Source organism: Pseudoliparis swirei, chromosome 8, assembly GCF_029220125.1.
Source record: "Pseudoliparis swirei isolate HS2019 ecotype Mariana Trench chromosome 8, NWPU_hadal_v1, whole genome shotgun sequence".
In the NCBI taxonomy this organism is placed as follows: domain Eukaryota; kingdom Metazoa; phylum Chordata; class Actinopteri; order Perciformes; family Liparidae; genus Pseudoliparis; species Pseudoliparis swirei.
In genome coordinates, this window is record NC_079395.1 from 10,967,749 (window position 1) to 10,991,699 (window position 23,951).

A 23,951-nucleotide genomic window follows, 5' to 3' on the forward strand; every position below is an offset into this window, starting at 1 on the left:
ACATTTAAATATTGTTTGATACATTTAAATAAATCAATTACAAAACGAAGATATTTATATTGAATGGGTGTAACACAAAATGTATGAATACTTTCATTTATTAGATTTATTTAGGTTACACTCACAAAAACGATTCAAGCCCTTCTTCGAGGTGACACATTTAAATATTGTATGATACATTTAAATAAATCAATTACAAAAATAGATATTTATATTTAATGGGTGGAACACAAAATGTATGAATTCTTTCATTTATTAGATTTATTTAGGTTAGATGGTGTGCATATCAACTCAAAATAAATGTGTTTCATTGAGGACTACCCTTTGCGCATGCGCCAGCTGAAAATCAGTTGTTTACAAGGTGAAGACACTTTCAGGGCTGTACGGTGGTGTAGTGGCTAGCACTGTCGCCTCAAAGCCAAAGGTCTGTGGGTTCAATTCCCAGTCGGGGCTTTCCTTCTGTGTGGAGTTTGCATATTTTGTTAGTTAGTTAGTTTATATTTTGAGTTGGACAAACACAAATTAATTTAATTTAATGAATATCGTTATTTTATTTTAGATGTATTTGATACAAATGAGTTGGACTAACTTAATTACATTTTATTGCACTGATGTGCTAAATTTGAGTTGGAGATGCATATAATTATAGGATGGAAAACCTGCCAACAATTTAATTGAGTTCATCCAATGAGTCATTTCTTTGAGTGCGGGGGCCAGAGCGGGCGACGTGGAGTCTTGTTTGAAGCTGCTGGCTAAGGACAAGCGGAGATACAGTCAGATTGTAATACACGCCGGTGGTAATGACGCCCGAGCCCGCCGCTCGGAAGTCACTCAAATTAATGTGGAATCCGTGTGTGCTTATGCCAAGACGTTGTCGGACACCGTCGTTTTCTCTGGCCCTCTCCCAAATTTGCAGACAGACGAATTGTATAGCTGAATGTCGTCTTTCAACCGCTGGCTGTCGAGGTGGTGCCCAGCGAATAATGTGGGCTACGTAGACAACTGGAAGACTTTCTGGGGAAAGCCTGATCTGATGAGGAGGCGGCATCCATCCCACGTTGGACGGAGCGCGTCTCGTTTCTGCAAACATAACCAAGTTGATCAACGGACAGCCATATCTGTGACAACGCAGGGTTAATGTCATAAAGCAGAAACAGAGTAGCCCCTGTCATCCCTGTCACCCAGTGTCCCCATAGCATCCCCGGGGCATCCGCCTCTCACCCAGTCCCTCCCAGAGCTCCATAGAGACTGTGTCTGTCCCACGGCCACTTAAACTTAAATTAATTATATCAAAAGAAAGCAGAAGAGGAGTCGTACACAATAACCTTATTCAAGTTAACACCATTATTTCAGCAGTGCAACAAAACAGGACTATTAAATGTGGTCTCCTAAATATTAGATCTCTGTCATCTAAAGCTGTGTTACTAAATGATTTAATATCAGATAATCACATTGATTTATGTTGTCTAACTGAAACCTGGCTGAGCCATGAAGAATATGTCTGCCTGAATGAATCGACTCCTCCAAGTCATATTCATACTCACATTCCTCGAGGCACCGGTCGAGGAGGTGGAGTAGCAGCCATCTTTGAATCGAGCCTATTAATTAATCCTCAACCAAAATTACACTACACCTCATTTGAAAGCCTTGTTCTTAGTCTTTCACATCCAACCTGGAAAACACTACAGCCAATTCTATTTGTGATTCTGTACGGGCCACCAGGTCCATATTCAGAGTTTATATCTGAATTCTCAGAATTTATATCAAGTTTGGTTCTTAAAACTGATAAAGTTATTATTGTTGGAGATTTTAATATCCATGTGGATGTTGATAATGATTGCCTTAGTGCTGCATTCATCTCCTTGTTGGACTCGATTGGCTTCTGTCAGAGAGTACAGAAACCCACTCACAGCTTTGGCCACACGCTTGATCTTGTTCTTACTTATGGCGTTGACATTGAGCATTTGAACGTCTTCCCACAGAATCCTCTTCTGTCAGACCACAACCTCATAACTTTTGAATTTATACTACGGAGTGTACTCCGTTAGTCAAAAGTTTCTACACCAGATGTCTAACTGACAGTGCTGTAGCTAAATTTAAAGCGATTCCTTCTGTATTTGATTCGATACCACGTCTCAATATAACAGAGGACTCCTGGTCTAACTTTAGTCCGTCCCAGATTGATCATCTTGTTGACAGTGCCACAGGCTCTCTGAGAATGACACTGGACTCGATAGCCCCTCTGAAGAAGAAGACAGTGAGGAAGAGGAGGTTTGCTCCCTGGTATAACCCTCAGACCCGCAAACTGAAGCAAACGTCACGAAAGCTTGAAAGCATATGGCGTTCAACTAATCTGGAAGAATCCCGCTTAGTTTGGCGAGATAGTCTTAAAACTTATAAGAAGGCCCTCCATAATGCCAGAGCAGCATATTACTCATCAGTAATAGAGAAAAATAAGAACAATCCCAGGTTTCTCTTCAGCACTGTAGCCAGGCTGACAGAGAGTCACAGCTCTGTGGAGCCGAGCATTCCTATAAACCTTAGTGGTAATGACTTCATGAACTTCTTTAATGAAAAGATTTTAACTATTAGGGACAAGATTAATAATCTCTTGCCCTTAACCAGTGCCAATCTGTCCTCAAGTGGAATGGCCTTGGAAACCGCTGTATGCCCTGGTGTATATTTGGAGGGCTTTTCTCCCATCAACCGTGACCAATTATCTTCAACGGTTTCTACTTCGAACACGTCTACCTGTCTCTTGGACCCCATCCCGGCGAGGCTGCTTAAAGACGTTTTGCCTTTAATTGGCGGCTCTCTATTAGATATTATCAATGTGTCTCTGCTAACAGGCCACGTACCACACTCCTTCAAGGTGGCTGTTATTAAACCTCTCCTGAAGAAGCCCACTCTGGATCCAGAGGTGTTGGCTAACTACAGACCGATCTCTAACCTCCCTTCCTCTCCAAGATCCTTGAGAAAGTGGTCGCAAATCAGTTGTGCGACTTTCTACATCATAATAGTTTATTTGAGAAATTTCAATCAGGATTTAGAAAACACCACAGCACCGAGACGGCACTGGTGAAAATTACAAATGACCTCTTAATGGCAGCAGATAAAGGACTCCTCTCTGTCCTGGTCTTGTTAGACCTTAGTGCTGCATTCGACACCATTGACCATGACATCCTGTTACAGAGACTGGAGCAGTCGATTGGCATTTCAGGCACGGCACTAATTTAGTTTAAATCCTATTTATCAGATCGATCTCAGTTTGTATTTGTAAACGATGACGCCTCGATAACCACCAACGTTAATCACGGAGTTCCACAAGGTTCTGTGCTTGGACCAATTTTATTTACCTTATACATGCTTCCTTTGGGCAATATTATCAGGAAACATTCCATAAACTTTCATTGTTATGCAGATGATACTCAACTATATCTATCGATAAAACCAGAGGAGAGCAACCAACTCGGTAAAATTCAAGCATGTCTTAAAGACATAAAAACATGGATGACCTGCAACTTCTTGATGTTAAACTCAGACAAAACCGAAGTAATTTTAATCGGCCCTGAGCACCTCAGAGATCAATTATCTGGTGATGTGGATTCTGTAGACGGCATTGCCCTGGCATCCAACACCACTGTAAAGAATCTTGGCGTTATCTTTGATCGTGACTTGTCCTTTAACTCCCACGTAAAGCAAATCTCAAGGACTGCATTCTTTCATCTACGTAATATTTCAAAAATCAGGCACATCTTGTCTCAAACAGATGCAGAAAAATTGGTTCACGTTCGTTACTTGAGACTGGATTACTGCAACTCCTTATTATCAGGCTGCTCTAATAAGTCTCTTAGGTCCCTCCAGTTGATCCAGAATGCTGCAGCTCGTGTTCTCACTAAAACTAAGAAAGAGATCACATCACTCCTGCACTAGCTGCTCTGCACTGGCTCCCAGTAAAATCAAGAATCACTTTTAAAATTCTTCTCTTAACCTACAAAGCCTTGATTGGTGATGCACCATCATATCTTAAGGAGCTTGTAGTACCATATTGCCCACTAGAGAGCTACGCTCACTAAATGCGGGACTACTTGGAGTTCCTAGAGTCTTAAAAAGTAGAATGGGAGCCAGAGCCTTTAGTTATCAAGCTCCTCTTTTATGGAACCAGCTTCCACCTTCAGTCCGGGAGGCAGACACAGTCACCTCATTTAAGAGTCGACTGAAGACTTTCCTCTTTGACAGAGCTTATAGTTAGGGCTGAATCAGGTTCACCTGGTCCAGCCCCTTGATATGCTGCTATAGGCTTATAGCTGCCAGGGGACGTTTAGGATGCACTGAGTACCTATCTCCTCTTTTTTCTCTCCTTAAGGATGAATTTTCATCACTCAATCACACGTTACTAACTCTGCTTTCTCCCCGGAGTCCTTTTGACTTCACGTCTCATGGGGTCATCGGACCCTATGAGACGGCATAGATCCTATCTGCTGATGGATCATCGAGGTCTGGGTCGTGGAATTCCTGCTCCTGACTGCGCCACTGTCCTGTTGAGACTCCGCCCACTGTTGAGACTCCTCCTCCCCACCGCCATCTGCCTGATGGATCGTGGAGGTCTCTCATCGTGGAATATGCCTACTATGAACTATTCATACACTCTGTCATATTCATTGAATGTATTTAAACTCTAAATATGTCCTTCTGTACACATTACATCTATTGCATCTGTCCATCCTGGAGAGGGATCCTCCTCTGTTGCTCTCCTCCAGGTTTCTTCCCTTTTTTTCCCCCTGAAGGGTTATTTGGGAGTTTTTCCTGGTCCGATGTGAGGTTTTGGGGCAGGGATGTCTATGTGTACAGATTGTAAAGCACTCTGAGACAAATTTGTAATTTGTGAAATTGGGCTATACAAATGAACTGAATTGAATTGAATTGGTTCCTAATATATTTAGATTTCTGTTGTATTCATATGGACCTCACTAAGATATTTGTTATCAATCTAAAACATAATTGCAATTGAAAATGATTTGATACAAATAGCTTGAACCAGTTGTTTGTTTTACGTGAACACGGCGATATGAAACTGTCAGCCGACGCCCCTGAACAATGTTTCAATATTTTATGAACGATGATGAATTTAAAATAAATGAATTGAATCGGAACAAAAATACAGCTTTTTGTGAGCTTCTGTTTGAAACAAAGTACAACTCAATAATAAGATGAACGTGTGATAGATGTGATGATTTAGTTCAGTTCCCTGTATTTACACTACACCAGCATCTCACTTTTAATTTGTCTTTCAATCTGGTTGACTAAGAATACATCATTGTTATTGCAAACTTGTAAAGAAAATACATTTCTGTGTGAATGTGAACATTGGCTTTTAGAAAATGGTACTTCACATAATTTAATAAAAGTATGCATTAAAATATATGCAGTCAAAAAAATTACTTATGTCAGTTGTGTTTTTTTAAAAGTCATTTTTCATGCTGAATTACATATTTCCAAGAAAATTGTTTCATAGGAACCAATCCCAGAATATTGGTTAACATTTGATGGTGTTTCCATTTGCAGTTATTCAAACACAAAATAAAGATTTCTCCGGACTGATTGATTAAATTCCAACCACACAGTTATTATTCGATGGATTTGTTTTCAACAATGCCAGGCACAAATTAATTGGTTTACATCTTCACACAATCCCCAAAAAGTGAGCATATTCATTCCATAGTTTGATGAGATCCACATCGAAGATATTCCTTGATCGCCGTAGAAAAATGTATCTCATTTCCACAAGAAAGCAAAAGTCAGCAGTTTCTTCAGCGCCTGCTCCTTCGTGGTGAGTCATCTGAGATGTCAGGACTTCTTTGTAACTGGACCTCAGAGGAGTAATCCTCACAAACGTTGCGATCCTGCACCACGTCACCAAGTCCACGCGACGCCTTGCCTTCCTGCGTTCGTGAGAGCTTGGGACGTCGACACGTGGACCAGACGGAGGCCTCTGGTAGAGACCCGGCTGATGAGCGACGGACTGTCTGCAGCTCACTGCGTTTTACCAGCTGCTTGTGCGTCGGCCTCAGTGTCAAATTCAGCCAGACAGCAGTAGAGCAGCATCTGGGCCGACCTGGTGACGACGTCTGGAGGAGGACAAGAGATGAGAGGGAGGAAGATGTGGCCGTGCAGAGGTCAGTAACAGTTGACTCATCGAACAAGAGGATTAATGCTGCATAAATGAAAGTCATATCATATCATGTGATGGAGCCATAATGTAGTTGTGTTGCTTTCTCTTATCTTTGAGGGAAACACCGGGTGGGACATGCAGTTCCTACAATTGGACACAGAGTGGCACAGAAACATTACAAGGCCTATACTGTCGGTAAGTGCCTGCTAAGGAGAACAGGTGTACTGCTCTCTGCCTCCATCTGCCTGATAGATCACGGAGGTCTGGATCGTGGAGTATGCCTACTACCAACTACGCCATGGCCCTGTTGATGCCCCGCCCACTCCTCCTCTCTACCTCCATCTGCCTGATGGATCATGGAGGTCTGGATCGTGGTCCATGCCTATTACCAACTATTCATACACTATGTCATGCTCATTGAATGTCTTTTAACTCTAATGTGTCCTTCTCTGTACACCTGGCATATATAAATTGCTTCTGTCCATCCTGGGAGAGGGATCCTCCTCTGTTCCCTTTATTTTCCCCGTGAAAGGTTTTTTTCTATTTCTTGGGAGTTTTTCCTGAGCCGATGTGAGGTCCTGGGACAGGGATGTCGTATGTGAACAGATTGTAAAGCCCTTTGAGGCAAATTTGTAATTTGTGAGAATGGGCTATACAAAATAACCTGAATTAAATTGAACAGGTGTGGATGGGAAGCAAACTGGTTTTGACTGGTCGTGTCAACTTGGTCGTGTGTTGTGCTGTAACCAACATGTAATGTATTGCACATCGCTAATGTTATGCTACGCAGCACGGATTGAAAGAGTCTGGACAGTGAATATGTTTGTGGCAGAACACGTGTCCAAACCTGTTCTCCTTTCGCCCCCTAGTGGCTTTAGGTGTACATTGTAAAAGTGTTCGGGCCTCTACGTCATGTGACACATATTTGACAAACTGGGTGAATGCTTGATTAATAATCTCAAGCTTCGTGTCAGGGAAATGTCTTCCCTTCGCCACCTCCTCTCCACATGAACACGGCTCCACAGACACAGGGCAGTCATTTAAACACACATTATGCGCCACACATATCATTAGTTCTGCACCAACAGACATTTGAGCTCACCGTTTAACTTGCGTATGCATTTGGGTCTCCTCTCCTCAGGCAGGTAAATGGCCACATAGTAGACGGGCACCCCAGACAGTGCGATGCCAATTCCGATGAGAGAGTTGATGGTGTCTCCGTACAGAGGAACGATCACTAAGAACAGGCTACACAGACAGTAGACGAAGGGGAAGAACAAAGTCAACTGTGGAGAGAAAAAGACGGCTCGGGTTAGTTCGTAAACTGAGATCTGATATCGACTTGCAGTGTGATGATTCAGGGCAATACGTAAACTATGGAAACTGACAGACCTACAGAACTCTCTACTCAGTGACGTGGGCATGTTCGTTTCTTCATTCAGTTTTGGACTGTAGAAGAGGATGAAGAAGCTTCAGGCCCTCAGGGCCCTGACCTCTCTCCTCTGACCTCTGTGTCTCCCACACATTGCATCGCATGCACTGCCCTGCACATTTAAATAGTTTCACTTAAGTACTCGGAACATCTCAGTGTGTATTTTGCCTCACAACTTTACCTTTTACATTTGTATATATGTAATGGTCAACGTAAAGCACACTGGGCAATCATACACTTTAACTTCTTAATACTTTTTCTGCTTATACTATATTTATTTTTCTAGTTAGTATTCCTCTTTACATAGCCTGAAGAGTGTGTCGCCTTCATTTCACTGCATCTACATTTAGTTTTGTCTTGAATCCAAATGTAATTGTAGATGTATAAACCAGTAACACATATGGGGTTCGAAATAAAATAATTACAGAAAGTAGCTCTTCAAACTATATCAATATTTTAAATATTATTACACAGGACGTGTAGCATTGTGTATACACAGTATACACATGTACACTAAGTACCATATTCCTTTCATTAATTCAGCATGATCTGAACGATGAATGAAGCAGCACCTTCACAGGCCGGTGTCGGTCTGGCTGAGTGATGCGCAGGTAGATGAGGCCGGCCACGGACAGACCCACATAGAGCCAGTAACTGAAGCTGAAGTAGTTGATGAGCTGGAACACGTCCTCTACGCACAGGAAGATCAGACCCATTAACCCCTGCAGAACATAAATTCATACATATTCATGTTCCAGTTGTGACATGTGAAGACAGTTGGTCCTTTGAAGTGACGCGTACGTGTATGCAGGAGAGGAATCTGGATGGAAAGATAAATGGTTCTCACATTGAACAGCAGTGCAGGTATGGGTGTGTAGCGCTGCAGGTGAATCAGACTCAGACTGTTGGGGAGGTGGCCCTCTCTGGCGCCGACGAAAAACAACCTCCATGATCAACAAAGATGGAAAGTTGTTGGCAAAACACTCATAACAATAGAAGCCTGAAGTCAGCGTCTGTTCAGCACATCCTGGTTACCGTGAGGCAGCAATGACGGACGCATTGAGTCCCCCGTAGCAGGACATGGCCACCGAAACAGGGATGATCCACTTGAACGGCCCGAGGGTCGCATTCCCAAAGGTCTGTGGGTTCAGATTGACGTGGTTCATTGAAGTCACAGTGCAAAACGTCCTGGGTCAACACTTTCAGGACTGTATTTAGCAGCAGAGAGAATCCTCACTCTCAGGGAACAGTTAGTCTCTTACCACAGCAACGGCATCACTGGCCAGCAGAGAGGACATGTCCAGCACCACATAGTACGCCACGTTGGTCAGCAGGTAGATGATGGTCACGATAGGCATGGAAATGGCAATGGCCAGGGGCAGATTCCTACAACAACAGCAACAACAGCAACAACATCATCACAGAGAGTGTGTGGTGACTCCCTGCAAAGCTGCAATAAAGAGATTACAGAGAGCAAAGGAAAATGGAGCAGGGACTGAAATTGAAACTTGAGTAAATGTCTCTTGAGACATTTACTCAAGTTTCAATTTCAGTCCCTGTTTCAATTTCAGTCCCTGCTCCATTTTCTTTTGCTCAAGGAATTATTTTACAGGTAGCGAAGACGTCCACTGATTACAATGTGATCCCAGCTCAAAGTCACGCACAAAAAAAAAGGAACATATGATAAAAATCCAGCAATATGAATAATTGCATCTGGCTCTGGACACAATGTTTTATTCAAGTAATCAGAAAATAATTTGTTAACCTGCAGTGAGTAATACATTGGCCACTTAAAGGGCAGCGGTAACACTAAACTGTCAAATCATCAGGGAAAACAGTTGCACGTCCAGCATGGTATTGAGCAACATTAGCATTGGTTGAGTCCTGTTTGTGTCACTCTGGATTGGCTCTGTGTTTGGTCTCCACCAACTCCCGAGGGAAATGCCTCTGAAGATGATAAATGCTTCGCTAGGTACACCAGCTAGCTGCTTCATTGGACTGTCTTCTGTTTAGTGTTGTTCTATGTCTGAGAACAAGTCAATGAGAGCAGCGACACTGAAACAAACCAACTAAGTGGCTGGCAGGGAAGCCGACATATGAAAGGCGTGTTTAACCCTTAAACGTAGAGAACTGTGGCGTCAGGATAATCATCACTACAAGCAACGCTTTTCACATATAGTAGTCATTTTAACAACTGTAAATATTAAAATATTTAGTGTAGCAGCTTAAAGCAAACACATGTCTGTTTGTATCACCTTATTCAAGCTAGTCAGAGACTTCAAGCATCAAACGTGTCCACGTGGCCTCACGGTCACACTTCCATGTGTCTTGGTGTATAGGTGTGTTACCTCTGTGGATTCTGAATCTCCTCAGTCACAAAGTTGAGTGTATCCCAGCCGGAGTAGGAGAACAGAGCCGAGTAGAGGGCCAGAGCAATGGCTCCGGGCTCTGTGGAGGAGCCCTCAAAGGGCCGGTCAAAGCTCTTTGTTTCTCCTACATCGAGAGTCAAAGTGTAAAGCACATATTATTCTGGTTTCCACTGATGCATTCATACTCCTACGTAATCTTACCAGTTGCTATTTGCATTAGTCCCACAGTGATGATGAGGCAGAGGGACATGAGTTTGGCGAAGGTGAAAATGTCCTGAACCAGCGTCCCCCACTTCACGCAGGCACAGTTGATGAAGATGAGCATACCTGGACAAACCAGAGGAATAAAGCAATAAATGAACTTTTATCTGCACGATCGAGAAGTGAATTCATACAAACAAGGCCTGATACAGCTTTGGCTACAACTTCTACTTTCTTGTCTGGTTGCAATTCCAAAGACAAAAAAATTCAGGAAACGATGATAAACCATGTTTGGCTCTTTGTGATCGTCAATCTGGAACAACTTGTATTTCAAGATGAATAGCTAGTAGCACGACATCGCTCAGCTCCATGCTGGAGATTTTATGACTATGGACCACATCGCCAAAGTGTGTATGAGGATACAGAACCAGCATGGTTCTGCTCTCTCACCTAAATAGCACTTCTGCTTACTACATTCTTCCCAGCTCAAAGCCAGGCTGTAAACCACACGGGTCCACGGTCTAACTATAGCTGGTGCCACTTCCACTCAGGGCGACTGCATTTTGCACTGGGATGAATGTGCCGACATGTACCAGGGCTATCATACCCACGCACCACTTGTTTCGGCTCATGTCGGCCCTTTCTTTTAAATTTCGTTGCTTCTGTACCTGTACTCTATATCATATCATATCATATCATGTCATCCTTAATGGGTGCAATTAATACAAAATTGTCATATTATCTAAACTGACATATACGTGTATTGGGTTTTATGTAAAGCGACCATGTGCTTCGCCAGTTTAATTTATTTTCCATGTCATTTCACACAGCTCTGATACAGCGCGAGCAGAGTGAGGCCGAGTTCAATTCGATGCAATTTTAACGCGGGATTACATGCCACACCGTTTCCTGTGAACCTGTGTGTCGGCTACTTGAGTCCAGTGGTGGACTCCGCCGCTAACAATGGAAGTTCTCTATAGAGCGGTCGCTACTGAATGTAAATGTAGACAATAAACAGTAAGAAAATAGGTTTGTCTTGAATTAAGATCTGAAAGATTGTAACTCTAAGAGTGTTTTGTGTCAGCGCTTGTAGTTACCTTCGCATTGAAAATGCGGAAGGTTATGTTTTGATCGCAGTGTATTTATTTATTTATTTGTATGCGTGTTATTCGCATAACAAAAAAAGTTTTAAACCGAATCGCATGAAATTTGGTGGGATGATTGGTTATTATCCGGGGACCATTTGATTAGATTTTGGGATCGATCGGGTCAAAGGTCAAGGTTATGAAAAGGTCAACATCTTCTTGAATCGCATGCAATTTGGTGGAATGATTGGTTATTATCCGGGGACCATTTGATTAGATTTTGGGATCAATCAGGTCAACGGTCAAGGTCAAGGTCATGGAAAGGTCAAAATCTTCTTTTTACCATAGCACGGTCAATTTTTATCCAATTGGCAACTAATGCCAACATGTTCATAATTCAATGCCCAATCTTGTGATATGCGAAGGTATGCACTCTACCGAGTGCCCGTTCTAGTTGAACATGCATTTATGTTTTCTTGGTGATGAGATGTAGACCTACACAGGAGTGTTTCTTACAGAGGCAGGCTGCAGCGAGAAGCCGGATAGCATCGTATGGCGGATGGCAGGTGGGGTAGAAAGCTTTCACCAGGTAGTTGGCGAAGGTCAAAGAAATCACAGCCTGGCTGGCCGGCTCAATCAGCAGGATGGACGTCCACAGACGGATAAAAGCAAGGAAGCCTCCGAATGACTCGAGGATGTAGGCGTAGCTGGCTCCAGACTTGGGGATGGTGGTGCCGAGCTCTGCGTAGCACAACGCCCCAAACACGGAGAAGATGCCTGCAACAGCCCAAATCACCAAAGACAGCCCGTAAGAGGAGCTGTGCATGAGGACACCCTTCGGCGAGACAAAGATCCCAGAGCCGATCATGTTCCCGACAATCAGGCAGATCCCGTTCAAAAGGGAGATTTCTCTCTTCAACTGCATTTTCTCTTCTTTCTCATTATTCTGGGCCTTCAAGTCCTGGTCAGATGGAGCTTGTGTACTTGGGTATTTTGTGTGTGACATGACCCCCATCTTCTGCCTCAGATCCTCCATCACTCCAGTGCTGGTGTTGAGATGACAGGGCTGGAATTAAAAGGGGATTATTCCAGTTTGACAAACTGTTCCTCCATATAAATATCACATGTTTTTCTCAAGTACACTTCTTCATGTCGAACTACACTTCCCAAGCCTGAAGCCCGAAACGGAATGTCCAGATACAAGACAAGGTCATGCCTGGCCCCTCACACACACACTAACGCGTTCACCCAGAGTCTTACGACAGGAACAAAATACAAGTACGGTTGTAAGCTAGCACACAAAAGGCCAATGTGTAAAAAAGTCAGCTTACTTATAGAAGATCAACAGGTGTGTTACGTGTATCGTCTCCTCAAGTCAGTGCTCCTCTGAAGCAGGCAGTGAGACATTGGTGAGATCACATCTGAGGAGCAGCAACAGGACGGCGATGTTGTAATCGCAGCACAACCACAACAGGGTTTTTCCACCACCGAACCAACTGCACCCTCATGTCCCCCCGGTGCTATTTTCAGAGACGAGCAGCCCTCGTCCTCCTGCCCCCTGGCAGCCAGGACAGGAGCTGTTTCTGGATACACACAGTAGACTGTACGATACAGAACACATCGTGATGCAAATGCTCCGTCGTTAAAGACTATCTAATGCGGCGTGAACGTCTCAACAGCTGCTTTTAGTCATCCAATTTACTTTATATTGCTCAATAAGTGATGACAGAATACACAAACAGCCTAAAGAGATCATACAGAGTAGGACAAACACATGCAGATGGATGGGTGTCATGCGTGTGTGAGGATAGGCAGTAATATATATATATATATTACATACATTTTCTTGAGGTTGCCTTTTGAGTCATTGTGCGTCTCAGTGACATTCAGCAGGTGCACTAACCCAAACGGGGTCCCAGGAGGACAATTCAGTAATGTATGCATAAACCTTGTTTCTTAACCCTTGTGTTGCCTTCGGGTCATTTTGACCCGATTCAATATTTAACCCTCCTGTCGCCTTCGGGTCAATTTGACCCGATTCAATGTTTAATGTCGGTGTTCTTTCGGGAGTCAACAAACAAACATAAAGTGCCTCACACTTAAACTTGGAAAACAATATTAATTCTAATAATCTTCTGGAGATTTTAATAGCTGGGGTCATATTGACCTCAAGGGTAAAATATGTTAGTAAATATAAAGGTAACAGGAGGGTTAAACATTGAATCGGGTCATATTGACCCGAAGGCGACAGGAGGGTGAAACATTGAATCGGGTCAAATTGACCCGAAGGCAACACAAGGGTTTACAGCCCAATAGCAGCTCTATATAGATGGTAAGGTAACATGATACATCATGTGTATATAGAGTAAACATTAACATTTAATTAATGTTACATAAAAAGAAAATCTACAAGACAGAAGAAGGAAGCAGGCAGAAGTAAAAAACAGAGTATTTATTTTATGAGTTTGAGACGATATATGAAAAATCGTAAGTTTCAGTTGAAACAGCTCCAGGTCGACTCAGTCGTTACAGATGTTCTTGTTTGATCTGATAATGACATAAGCACTAAATTATATAATTAGCAGAAGGCAATTCTGCAAACCATCACTTGACAAAAACAATGTGGGTTTTAAACAGGTGATCACAAATGAAAAAAAATATATATATTAAAAAAAGATGACACTATATTTCTCCAGTACAAAACATGTTTCAACATATTTAAGATACCAAATGTTCTACTCAGCGTTTTTTGATATAATGAAAAATACAAGTCCAACATTATGGAAAAGCATCAACCTTGCTCGACCTTCTTGTCGTCTTTTAAATGATATTATGTAATTGTGTGCGATCTTCCTGTAACAATAACCTGGTGTTTGAGTTATTTATGGAACTTCAACTTTCTTTGGACCGAATATTGTGAAAAAAGTAAACTGTTTTGGCTCTGTTGAACCGGCAGTAAATGTGATTTAGGGAGGGCAGTGATGAAGACAGTGATGAAGACAGTGAGGCACGTGATGAGCAGCATACAACACAGCCGACCAGTCCATCCATTTATCAATCGACAATAAATTAATCTGTAGCTTTCATGAGTAAAAAACAAGAAACATGTGTTTGTATTTTGGGTAAATCTGAAGATATTGGGCTGTTTACCATTTAGTAACTCTAAACAGAATATTTTTTACCAGTTTATAGACCAAACAATTTATAAAAAACACGCAAATATAAACATGGCGATTAGGAAGACTGAAGGTTGAACGCGTGACAAACAGAAATAATCTGTTTATTTTTGGCACGATGAACCTGTTCACTCTACGAGTGAATGAAGACACAACCGTATGACTCGGTTTCATTTATACTGACAAACTACTGACTTCAATTCATGTATTTTCTTACATTTCAGTTATTCATCTATGGACACAACAAACATAATTATTATTCTATAAACAGGCGTCGTGTTTATTAGTTTGGGAAGCGGCATAGAACTACAGCTGGAGGCCAAACTAACTTTAAATGGGCCGTGGATTTAGTTGAATTTGAGATGTGAGTTAACAGTTTGCACATCATAGTTCAAACACTCCGTCTTAACCGCACATAAACCCTCATTTCATTATTTCAGTCTGCTGTTTGTTACATCTTAAAGTTAGACTCATTTACAGTTGCATTGTAATCTTTTAAGTGGGCACTCGGGCTGAAATAATATTTGGCAATTTCTTCCTTACCTGTATTTATATATAGATTTACACATATTATTATATGTATTGGGGCACTTAGGCCATGCACTGTATTGATTAGTTTAAACATATTGATTTAATACAAATTAAATTCAAGAGCAGCAGACACATCAATTAGTGCACCTTTAAATGTGGGAACACAAATAAACTACTAAATAAACTAGTCAGGTCAAACGTTAACTAGTGTTCAATGGGTTATTTTGAGTTCCCGGGTCTAGAACAAGGACTTTCTTGCAATTTAATTGATTGAAAACGATCCATTCCCCATTGTCTGCGTGTAGCTCACATCCAAGAGTTTGGCAGTAAAGGTTGGAACGAGGATCACAGCATGAGAAGCTCATGGATAAACTAGAACTCTGCAGCCAGAGGAGTCGAACATGAACATTACTAAGAATACCGATAGGTGAGGCCACTCCTGGGAACAAAAGAAGTGGGATCACTTTGGTCCACTTTAAATCCAGATGGACATGCAAGCGTCCCTCTCGTTCCGAGTGTTGCATTACAATCTCAACTTCCTCTTCACTCAACGTCCCAGCAATTTTCTTAGCTCAGCAAAAAGGCAGGAACCAAAACTTTCCATCCGGTCAAACGGCCACAGGGACAAAAACCTGAAGCTGTTCACATCCCAAACTGCAGAGCTCGCCATCATTGGCTCTGAGGGCGGCCTTGTGCATTTCTCACAGATTGAATGTCGGCCATGTGCTTCAATACAAACACACTGAGGTCCACATACTCATGGACTTCACTCAGGGGTGAACATCATCAGGATAGCTCACCCACGACTACAGGGTGCTTTAAAAGTACGACTGCTTTAACAGGAATAAACCTAGTTTTTGCTGTAGGTTTTCCAGCATATTAACAGTCCTTCTGCCACTTCCTACACACACACACACACACACACACACACACACACACACACACACACACACACACACACACACACACACACACACACACACACACACACACACACACACACACACACACACACACACACACACACACACACACACACACACACACACACACACACACACACACACACACACAGAGAGAGAGAAGGAACTATGAATAAATAACCTCATTAACAGCGTTCTCAGGAAGTAGCATAGCTTTGTCACTGTGACTCTTTGCTCACGCAGCCTTCAGTTCCTCTTTGAGGGTACGACTGACGGGAACCATGGGGACCATCTCACCGAAAGCGGTAGTTATGTGCAGTGTGAAGTCGACACAGTCTATAATCTGGATCGTTTCCATTGTTTAGCTTTGACTGTTGCTACACATTCCTGGGGATATTGAAGGACATGGATAGCGGCGGCGCGCAGGGGCCGAGGGAGGGGGCGCTCAATTCCGGCGGGTACGGCTGCAGGCCCATCTGCCGGTTGTCTCGCAGCTTGCGGACGACAATGCAGCAGAAGTCTTCACAGTGTCGAGGACAGTAGTCCAGGAGCTTGCGGACCTTGGCGGTGCGCGTGGTCTGGGTCACTACCAGCTCGTAATCCTCCCGCATCAGCATGCTTTGGGCCAGCAGGGCATCCAAGCACTGGTTCAGACAGGCCTCCGTCATCTGGGAGACGATGTCCTCGCGGCGCGTCGCGATCCACTGGGCGAATGGGCCTTGTGAGGGAGGGGAGTGCTGCAATGGGGGAGAGTATTCTGCTGCATGTGAGGAGAGAAGAAAGATTCAGCTTCGGGTTGTACTTTATTTATTTTTTAATGTCCAGAACTGTATCATCATCGTCAGCCACGAGTGTACCTTGTTGCTGAGGCTGAGGCTTGAAGGTGAGGTTCACCAGCTTCGTCTCACTTTCAGCGACATGCAGGCCCGGTGGCCTGATGGGGATGTTCAAGTCATTTATGTCGCCGTTCAGATTGTTGCCGATGAAGTGGTCCTTCAGAGACTCAGGAGGCTCCAGTGTTTGAGATGGAAATGAGGACGGAAGCCTGTCTGCATCAGAGACTGTAGAGGAAGAGGCTCGTATTGTTGACAGATGTTTACATAAAACCTGAAGCGTGGCACTGTGAGCTTTTTCTTTTGTTTCATAGACACTAAATGAGGCCAATGCATGAAGAGCCTGTTGTAAATACCTTTGGAAGGATCAGCGTTGCTGCTGGTGAGCGCGCCTGGCAGAGATATGTCTGTGTCCTGGGAGGAGCAAGAGCCTGAGCCGGAGGAGGAGCTCTCCTGTAGCAGAAAGAACAATGATGCTCAATCCACATTTTAACAGACATTAAAGTATGCAATGTATGCAAAAAAAATATGAAGTGTTCCTATGCATATAATAATAAGTATACACCAATTTCAACCAATAATATGATGACATCCATCTAATTAATCAATCTGCATTTTTCAGCGACAAGGGAGGTGCGTGTGGCGCTCCAGTCCTCTGGAGCTCTGCATCTACTTTAGGCCACCCACTTTGTATTTTTTCCAATCAAAAGGCCAATGATCCCATTCAATTTCCTCTTTTACACCAGTCAAATTTGTTGTTCATTATTCTTCTTAGATTTTGAATTAAAAGCTAAAGACATTTCAGCTACTGACCGGCCAGGGGCTGCGCCTGTCCTTCAGCACGCTCAGGGATCCATCCTCACTCCTCTTCTCACTCACTGGCTGGGCTGAACAACAGTTGGATCTCTGCATCCTCTGTGGAGGAACAAGGCAAGATGAGGGGACTGATAGAGACACATAGTTGGTAACAATTAAAAATATATGCCAAAATCGAATTAATAAAATATGCTGTCAACCAAAATACCACCTTATTTAGTAAAAAAATGACAAAAAAGTGTCATGAAGCAGAAGTGTTTTCATGAATCTGACCACACAGTTAAATATTCACAAGTTCCTGGTGGAAGTTTGGCTGCTTTTCATTGTTCAAACTAATGCTCATTCAAAAATCTCGAAGCCACCAAGTACTAGTGGTTATGTTTCACAGTTTAGTAAAAAGCAATAAAGTGACTATTCAGTCACACAAAGTAAAACACAAGATCAACATTTTATATTAGTCCCACAAAGATTGACAGGTCTGATAATATCCATACAAGCATACTAGCACGACACAATAACACACACCAACTAGTAACTCTTCCTTTAACACAACAATGGATTTTTTTCTCCTTTTCCACTTAATGTTAGAGATGGGATCACACCAGCCGGGAATGCCAAACCGGGCCGGGGGCGTAAAGTAGAGGGTCCAATGTTCGCACTTTGCCTTCATTTTGATCTCAGCTACACACCTGGAGGTTTTAATGAATACGTCTTGCTCAGTTGGGGCACTATGACGTTGGCAAAATCCATCCACAGAAGTATAAACACCTGGTAGAATGCTCAAAACCGGTTCTGTAGCAGACCACATTCAAGACAGTGACACAAACACAGACTCACAAGGTGACACAACACCAACGTCGCTGTCAAAGCTGGTTGTCTCAGTCACGGGCACACACACACTTCTAACCACCACGATAGGATAGTGGTGCCTATATTCACTTTGTCATCATATAAAAGTGTGAAAGTCACGTACGGCCCCCATGTTCAATGTTCAGACCAGAGAAATACAGCTGTGTGAAAAGTCAATGTGAAGCAGACCAGAACTAAAATGAACAATGTCAAATTCTTCCCCATGGTTCGTACAAAGTGAACTGAACTACAGCTGTGAAAGGCATCCTTAAAAAAAAAAAAGAACAGTGAGACGACTAACCTTTGACCTCATGATCTCCAACACGGCCTCCAGAAAGTCAATTTCGTTAAACTTCCTCACCATGGGCTCGAGTTCAATCAGACACTCTACAATGGCAACAAAAACATCACATTTCTACAGTTTAGTTTTCACACTATGAAATCTAGTAAACTGTACAGACTGTTTTTCTCTGTAAACATTTAGTACCAACTGAGCTGCTGAGTTTTTTTGCAGTTTCACTAACACAAATGTAAGTTAAACCAAGACTTTAATTTCTTCCAACAACATGCGTCTGTTTTGGCTACGAGAGACCAATGTCTCTGAATGTTAGGTTTATAAAACTATTCAGCAGAGGACTTTTCAATAATGTGACAGGAAGCAGTGACTAAGTCACTGCTTTGTCAGGGTGCATTTTTGCACTGACGAGCAAGATTTAAGATCCTGAAAAACAACAGTCAAACTGGTTCAACAGAGTGTCATCCTCTGAGAGGGTGGGATTTGTAAACTCCTGCTAGAAAGGAATTCCTGCAAATGAGTTATTTGTGAGAGCTTACTGAGGAAGGAAGGTCGCTCTTCAGGTTTAGTGGTCCAGCCGCAGGTCATTAAACTGATGAGGGTTTCTCTGCTGGGGATGTCAGCGGGCAGACTGTCCAGAGTCGTGTCAGGACGAATCCCACGGAGCACACTGAACATGATCTGCATTGGGTTGGTCACCTCTGATCACACACACACACACACACACACACACACAGATGAGTCTGGTGGCACCATTCAAGTTCAGTCAAAGAGCAGCTGAACAGAATGAAAGAGTTTCATCAAACTTAGATATGAATTTGTTCACACAAGCAAACAGATAATACAAACATGAGTTACCTTCAAATGGAATCTGCCTGGACAGGACTTCCCACATTATGATGGCGTAGCTTCAATGTAAACATGGAGGAGAGAATCAGTTCTGGGAATTTAGAGTTACATCATACTTCCCGACTGGTATTCCCCCTCTGAGTTCAGGGACTTTCCCTCACGCTAACCAGAGAAGCTGCTTTGAGGAAAGCAATGACCAATTGACTGTTGTAGCAATCGAAGCCCATTGCCCAAGAGATTAAGAGCCAGAGTTTGGACTCTTCGAAGTGGGGTTGTAAAAGCTTCCCCCCCCCCCCCCCCGACTCTGTCCAAGCATCCAACCTGGGGGGGACAGGACCTTCTGCATTGCTGCCCCTCCCTCTGGAAGTCTCTCCCCAATTACCTCAGACTTTCACTTTCACTTTCTAAACTGCACTTCAAACTTACTTAAATCTGCTTTTATCCTGTGACGCTAGTGATGCATGTTTTTCTTTTGTATATTACAGTTCTACTGTCATCTCTCTTGTTTATACTGTTAGTCATTTATTGTTTCCGTTTTTACCATGTAAAGTAACGTAGAGTACTTTTTAAAGTGCTGTACAATTCAAATGTATTCTTATTATTGAGAGTTCATCCAATCGAAAAACTCCTCCTCATGATTTGACCACTGAACAATTGAACATAAAACATACTTAGAACTCATGTAGTATCAACTGAAACATACCCAGATTAAAGGAAAAGGTACTTGTTCAACCAATTTCTCTTGAGGTTTGTTGTCTCACCTGTACATGTCGTGCTTCACATCGGCCCGACGGCTCTTGCATGGTTCGTAATTCTCAGGGGGCATGTAGATCACAGTGCCCCCCATCTCTGTGGGCTTGGACCCCGAGCCTTTACTGACGGACAGCTGCCGCCACTTTGAAAGGCCGAAGTCAGCAATCTGAGCCGAGGAATAGCAGAACGATTGTTGCATTCATTTATAACACGGGTAGATGAAATCAAGCATGCTGATTGGTTGAGTGTGAGTCACGAGGTGTACTTTATTCAGCCATAATGTCCGACAGCTGTTTACATTTATCTGAGCGTTCCATATCAGTGCGCACTCAAAATTGCCATCGAGTAATTTTTTTAAAGAAATGTAAAAAATAAATCGTGAAAAAAGCCAATTAAAATTTCCCAAATTACATCATAAGACTTCTTATCAGAGCAACAGTCCAAATCCATTCAGTTTACTATCATATACTTTATGACAAAATAAAATGGGAAATCCTCCCATTTGAGCAACATAAATCAGAGAATAATTTTAATTTACTGTAAAAAAACAACAAGAAGCTAGTGTTGTGCCCTGCTGTCTGGTTCGTGTGAGTACCATGGGAATGTACTGAACAATTACACAACCAGACAACCACACTCAGTGACACCGACGCTCAAATGTTTGTTTCTTTTTGTCACACATGCAGTTGATATCGTGCCAACGTCTTGTTGAGACACATACCTTCACGTGAAATTCTCCATCCAACAGTATGTTCTGCGTCTTTAGGTCGTGATGCAACAGAGGAGGGCTCATGTTGTGAAGAAAGTTAACCCCTAAGGCAATCTCATAGAGGATCCTCAGTCGCAGAGGCCAGGCAAGCCCGGGGTACATGTCCTTCTGTAGAAGACAACACATCTCGCATCACAGGGAGACCGACTACAAAACAGAGCTGGCCAAGTGCACACCGAAAGGGAAAGACATGTGACCACACCAAGACCAGTGGGAATGCCCCAAACTATAAATGTCGAATTTGGATTTCTCTTTCTCTGCTCGTTTTAGGTTTCATCCTAGAATGTGAATACTTTCAAGTTCCACTTCTGCTTGCTGAACAACAGGCATGACATACGTCCACATGAGTAATGCAGAAAAGAGACGGAGCAGCTTGCCAAAAACAAAAAGAGACTCTTTCACTTTAGCCATTTTGAAAACAAAATAGCAGAAACAGACACTGTGACGTGCATTTGTTAGTTGTAATACTTTAGTTACATATTTTCTCTCATTTCCTGAGCGAAAGAGGAAATGAATATATATTTATTCTTGAATATTGAGTCATAGATTCTAGAAACAGGACTCTTAGATTTATGACACTCAACGATGACGTATATTTACCTCGTGGAGCAACAGGTCCAGAGAGCCATTGCTCATAAACTCGGTGACTAAGCAGAAGAACTCTGGCTCGTTGCAGATGCCAAAGATCTGGATTATGTAGTTGAACCGTGCTTTGTGGAGCACCTCGGCCTCCTTGAGCAGGTAGTTCCTCTCTCTGAAACACAGCCAGTGACACAGAGTCAGTCTTCATTTTCACATTCAGAAATATAAAATGCCCAAACCGCGATGATATTTGGGTGTTGTCGGCAGAGATTACAAGAAGCACGCCAAAGGAATGAATCTCGGAAGCTAATTGTCATCAGGGCTGCAATACAGAGTAGTTGGAATCATTACCACAATATGAACCTGTATATATGTAAAATACTAAGTTGGAAGTTATTTAGAATCCCTGATCTGGAATACAAAGTGTGGAATAACAATATTAATGGATCATATCATCACTATATGATACATTTAAAATGTAATAACAAGTTATTGCCCACCCATTGCTTCCTTTCTCTTGAACCTCAACTGCAGGAAGGCAAAATGATGATGTCATGACAAAAATGATGGGATTCAACAACAGCAGATTTTTTAAAATCTCATTATAAAATGTGAATATGAACCAATATCTAGTGGACTATTCTGGTCTAAAAAGAGAAGTGGGAGTCAGTAGATTAATTTGAGCGGACAGCATCATTACACATGTGGTAATGAAGCCACGGTCCTCTCAACATTAAAAACTAAAAGAACACTCGTCTATATTATTTAAATACATCTATGCACGTTTCTTTCCTGAGCTGCAGGAAGACAGTGATGCTGTCCTCAATGAAACAACGTCACCACGGACACATCTGATTTAAGCCTCACATTTGATTACAAAAATAAACTAACTCAGGACTTGATGCTCCGTCTCCACCTTTGACAGATTGCTTCGTCTCTGTGACGCGAGCAGTCTGGCCTAGATAGTTCATGGAGGTGCGCACAGAGACGCAGGTACCTTTCTCCAACGGGACAGTCGAGCTTCAGGCACTTGATGGCCACCGTGGTCCTCCAGTCCGAGTGCTGCGCCTTGAACACGGTGCCGAAGCCCCCTCTGCTCAGGTAGTACAGGTCCGTCAGCTTCTGGTACGGGATCACCGGCAAGGCGCTGGTCAGGCTGCCGATGTTCACACAGCCCACAGCCGCGCACGGCTCCATGGCAGCTCCCGAGTCTTTTTACGGAAAGTGTCTGAGGATTTATCCGCCGGTAGGTCAGCCTGTGAGAGCGGAACTGTCCTGTGTAGCAACCGTAAAGAGGAAGAGCTCCTCGAGCCGCTCGCTACGCTAACGTGGATGTAGCGAGAAGAGAACGAAACGGTGTCCACGTGAGATGGAGGGAGACGAGGAGCCGCCAACGACTGTAATCAAACGTACGGCGCCGCCTCCAACCGGCTGCCTCAGACGGAGTCACAGAGAAACAGCAGCAGCGAGCTGTCAGGTGGCGCAGGTGGGTTTGTTGTTGCTAATGACGACACGCTTCCGGGTATTTGTGAGATGCGTTCAGGCTCAAAGTCAAGAGTCGAGAGATTCACAGAGCTGATGTGGATTTTTATTTTGTTGTGGGACAAAGGACACAGCCTTTCGAAAAGGGAAGTAAAGCTAGGAGCAAACCCACACATGACGACGAGGTATTTAACGATTGATTTAATAATGTAACATTGAAACTTCAGATATATTTTGTTTTGTTTCACTCTCAATGAACTCAAATTTTTTTTTTTTATGACATGATGGAATTTCCCAGCATGGATTTTCTACGATACGCCCCCAAAACACAAGTACTTTGAGTTAATTCAGTGTTTCATTTACTCGGACCATACACAGACAAGAGGAAGACAACTAAGAATACATCGAATAAATCGTCCTATTGTTGTTTTGGTATAATAAAGTTACAACTGATTTAATATATTTCCAATAATAAAAACCTTCGACCTGCCCCCCTTGTAATCTGAAACCCCCTAAAGCAGTAACCACGTTTTAACTTCTGTTTATTTGGAGGTCACTCGACGTGTCAGTGAGTGAGAGGACGTTGGATCCTTTATTGTAAATCCATAACATAAATAAAAAGACTCACACTGGCCAGTTTCCAAATGTTGTGGCTGGATGTGAACAATACGTATAAAAAATATTGGCTTTGCCTTTGTTTGATGACGTGATGTTAGACTAACATCATGTGACTTTCTCTCTAAACAGCTTACATCACTTTAACCACATTACTGTTGAATGAGAACAATCATGTGTGAGCATGTCAGTACATTCAGCACCAACATGCACTTAAGA

General features: G+C 42.8%; 2 protein-coding genes across 5 annotated transcripts; both read right to left on the minus strand.

The window, feature by feature from the left end:
- Positions 1-5,095: 5,095 nt before the first annotated feature.
- Positions 5,096-12,735, minus strand: LOC130197886 (Y+L amino acid transporter 2-like). Of its 4 annotated transcripts, none has more exons than XM_056420849.1 (10): positions 12,591-12,735; positions 11,776-12,325; positions 10,175-10,300; positions 9,953-10,097; positions 8,867-8,990; positions 8,640-8,743; positions 8,452-8,527; positions 8,177-8,326; positions 7,275-7,458; positions 5,096-6,128 (listed from the first exon to the last, which is right to left on the minus strand). In XM_056420849.1, exons 2-10 carry the CDS (start codon positions 12,293-12,295, stop codon positions 6,034-6,036), a joined length of 1,524 nt encoding a protein of 507 aa, XP_056276824.1. In that variant the 5' UTR covers positions 12,296-12,325; positions 12,591-12,735; the 3' UTR covers positions 5,096-6,033. The 4 variants fall into 4 exon arrangements, 3 of the variants coding, with proteins under 3 accessions (XP_056276824.1, XP_056276823.1, XP_056276825.1); XM_056420848.1 differs by having other exon boundaries at positions 8,452-8,548; XM_056420850.1 differs by having other exon boundaries at positions 6,039-6,128; positions 7,275-7,420; positions 8,452-8,548.
- Positions 12,736-16,010: 3,275 nt separating this feature from the next.
- Positions 16,011-23,112, minus strand: LOC130197885 (receptor-interacting serine/threonine-protein kinase 2-like). The gene is made up of 11 exons (XM_056420847.1): positions 22,633-23,112; positions 21,654-21,807; positions 21,006-21,161; positions 20,293-20,450; positions 19,541-19,590; positions 19,222-19,383; positions 18,689-18,774; positions 17,536-17,637; positions 17,079-17,175; positions 16,747-16,950; positions 16,011-16,649 (listed from the first exon to the last, which is right to left on the minus strand). Exons 1-11 carry the CDS (start codon positions 22,830-22,832, stop codon positions 16,267-16,269), a joined length of 1,752 nt encoding a protein of 583 aa, XP_056276822.1. The 5' UTR covers positions 22,833-23,112; the 3' UTR covers positions 16,011-16,266.
- Between the last annotated feature and the right edge of the window lie 839 nt (positions 23,113-23,951).

Coding starts and splice junctions, on each gene's coding strand:
- LOC130197886 (XM_056420848.1), bottom strand. CDS start 12,295: ATGGAGGATCTGAGGCAGAAGATGGGGGTCATGTCACACACAAAATAC. Junction 10,098..10,174: donor ACTAATGCAAATAGCAACTG/GTAAGATTACGT, acceptor CTCTCGATGTAG/GAGAAACAAAGAGCTTTGAC. Junction 6,129..7,274: donor ATGCATACGCAAGTTAAACG/GTGAGCTCAAAT, acceptor GTCCTCCTCCAG/ACGTCGTCACCAGGTCGGCC.
- LOC130197885 (XM_056420847.1), bottom strand. CDS start 22,832: ATGGAGCCGTGCGCGGCTGTGGGCTGTGTGAACATCGGCAGCCTGACC. Junction 21,808..22,632: donor GACTGTCCCGTTGGAGAAAG/GTACCTGCGTCT, acceptor GCTGTGTTTCAG/AGAGAGGAACTACCTGCTCA. Junction 16,650..16,746: donor GCCTCAGCCTCAGCAACAAG/GTACACTCGTGG, acceptor CCTCACATGCAG/CAGAATACTCTCCCCCATTG.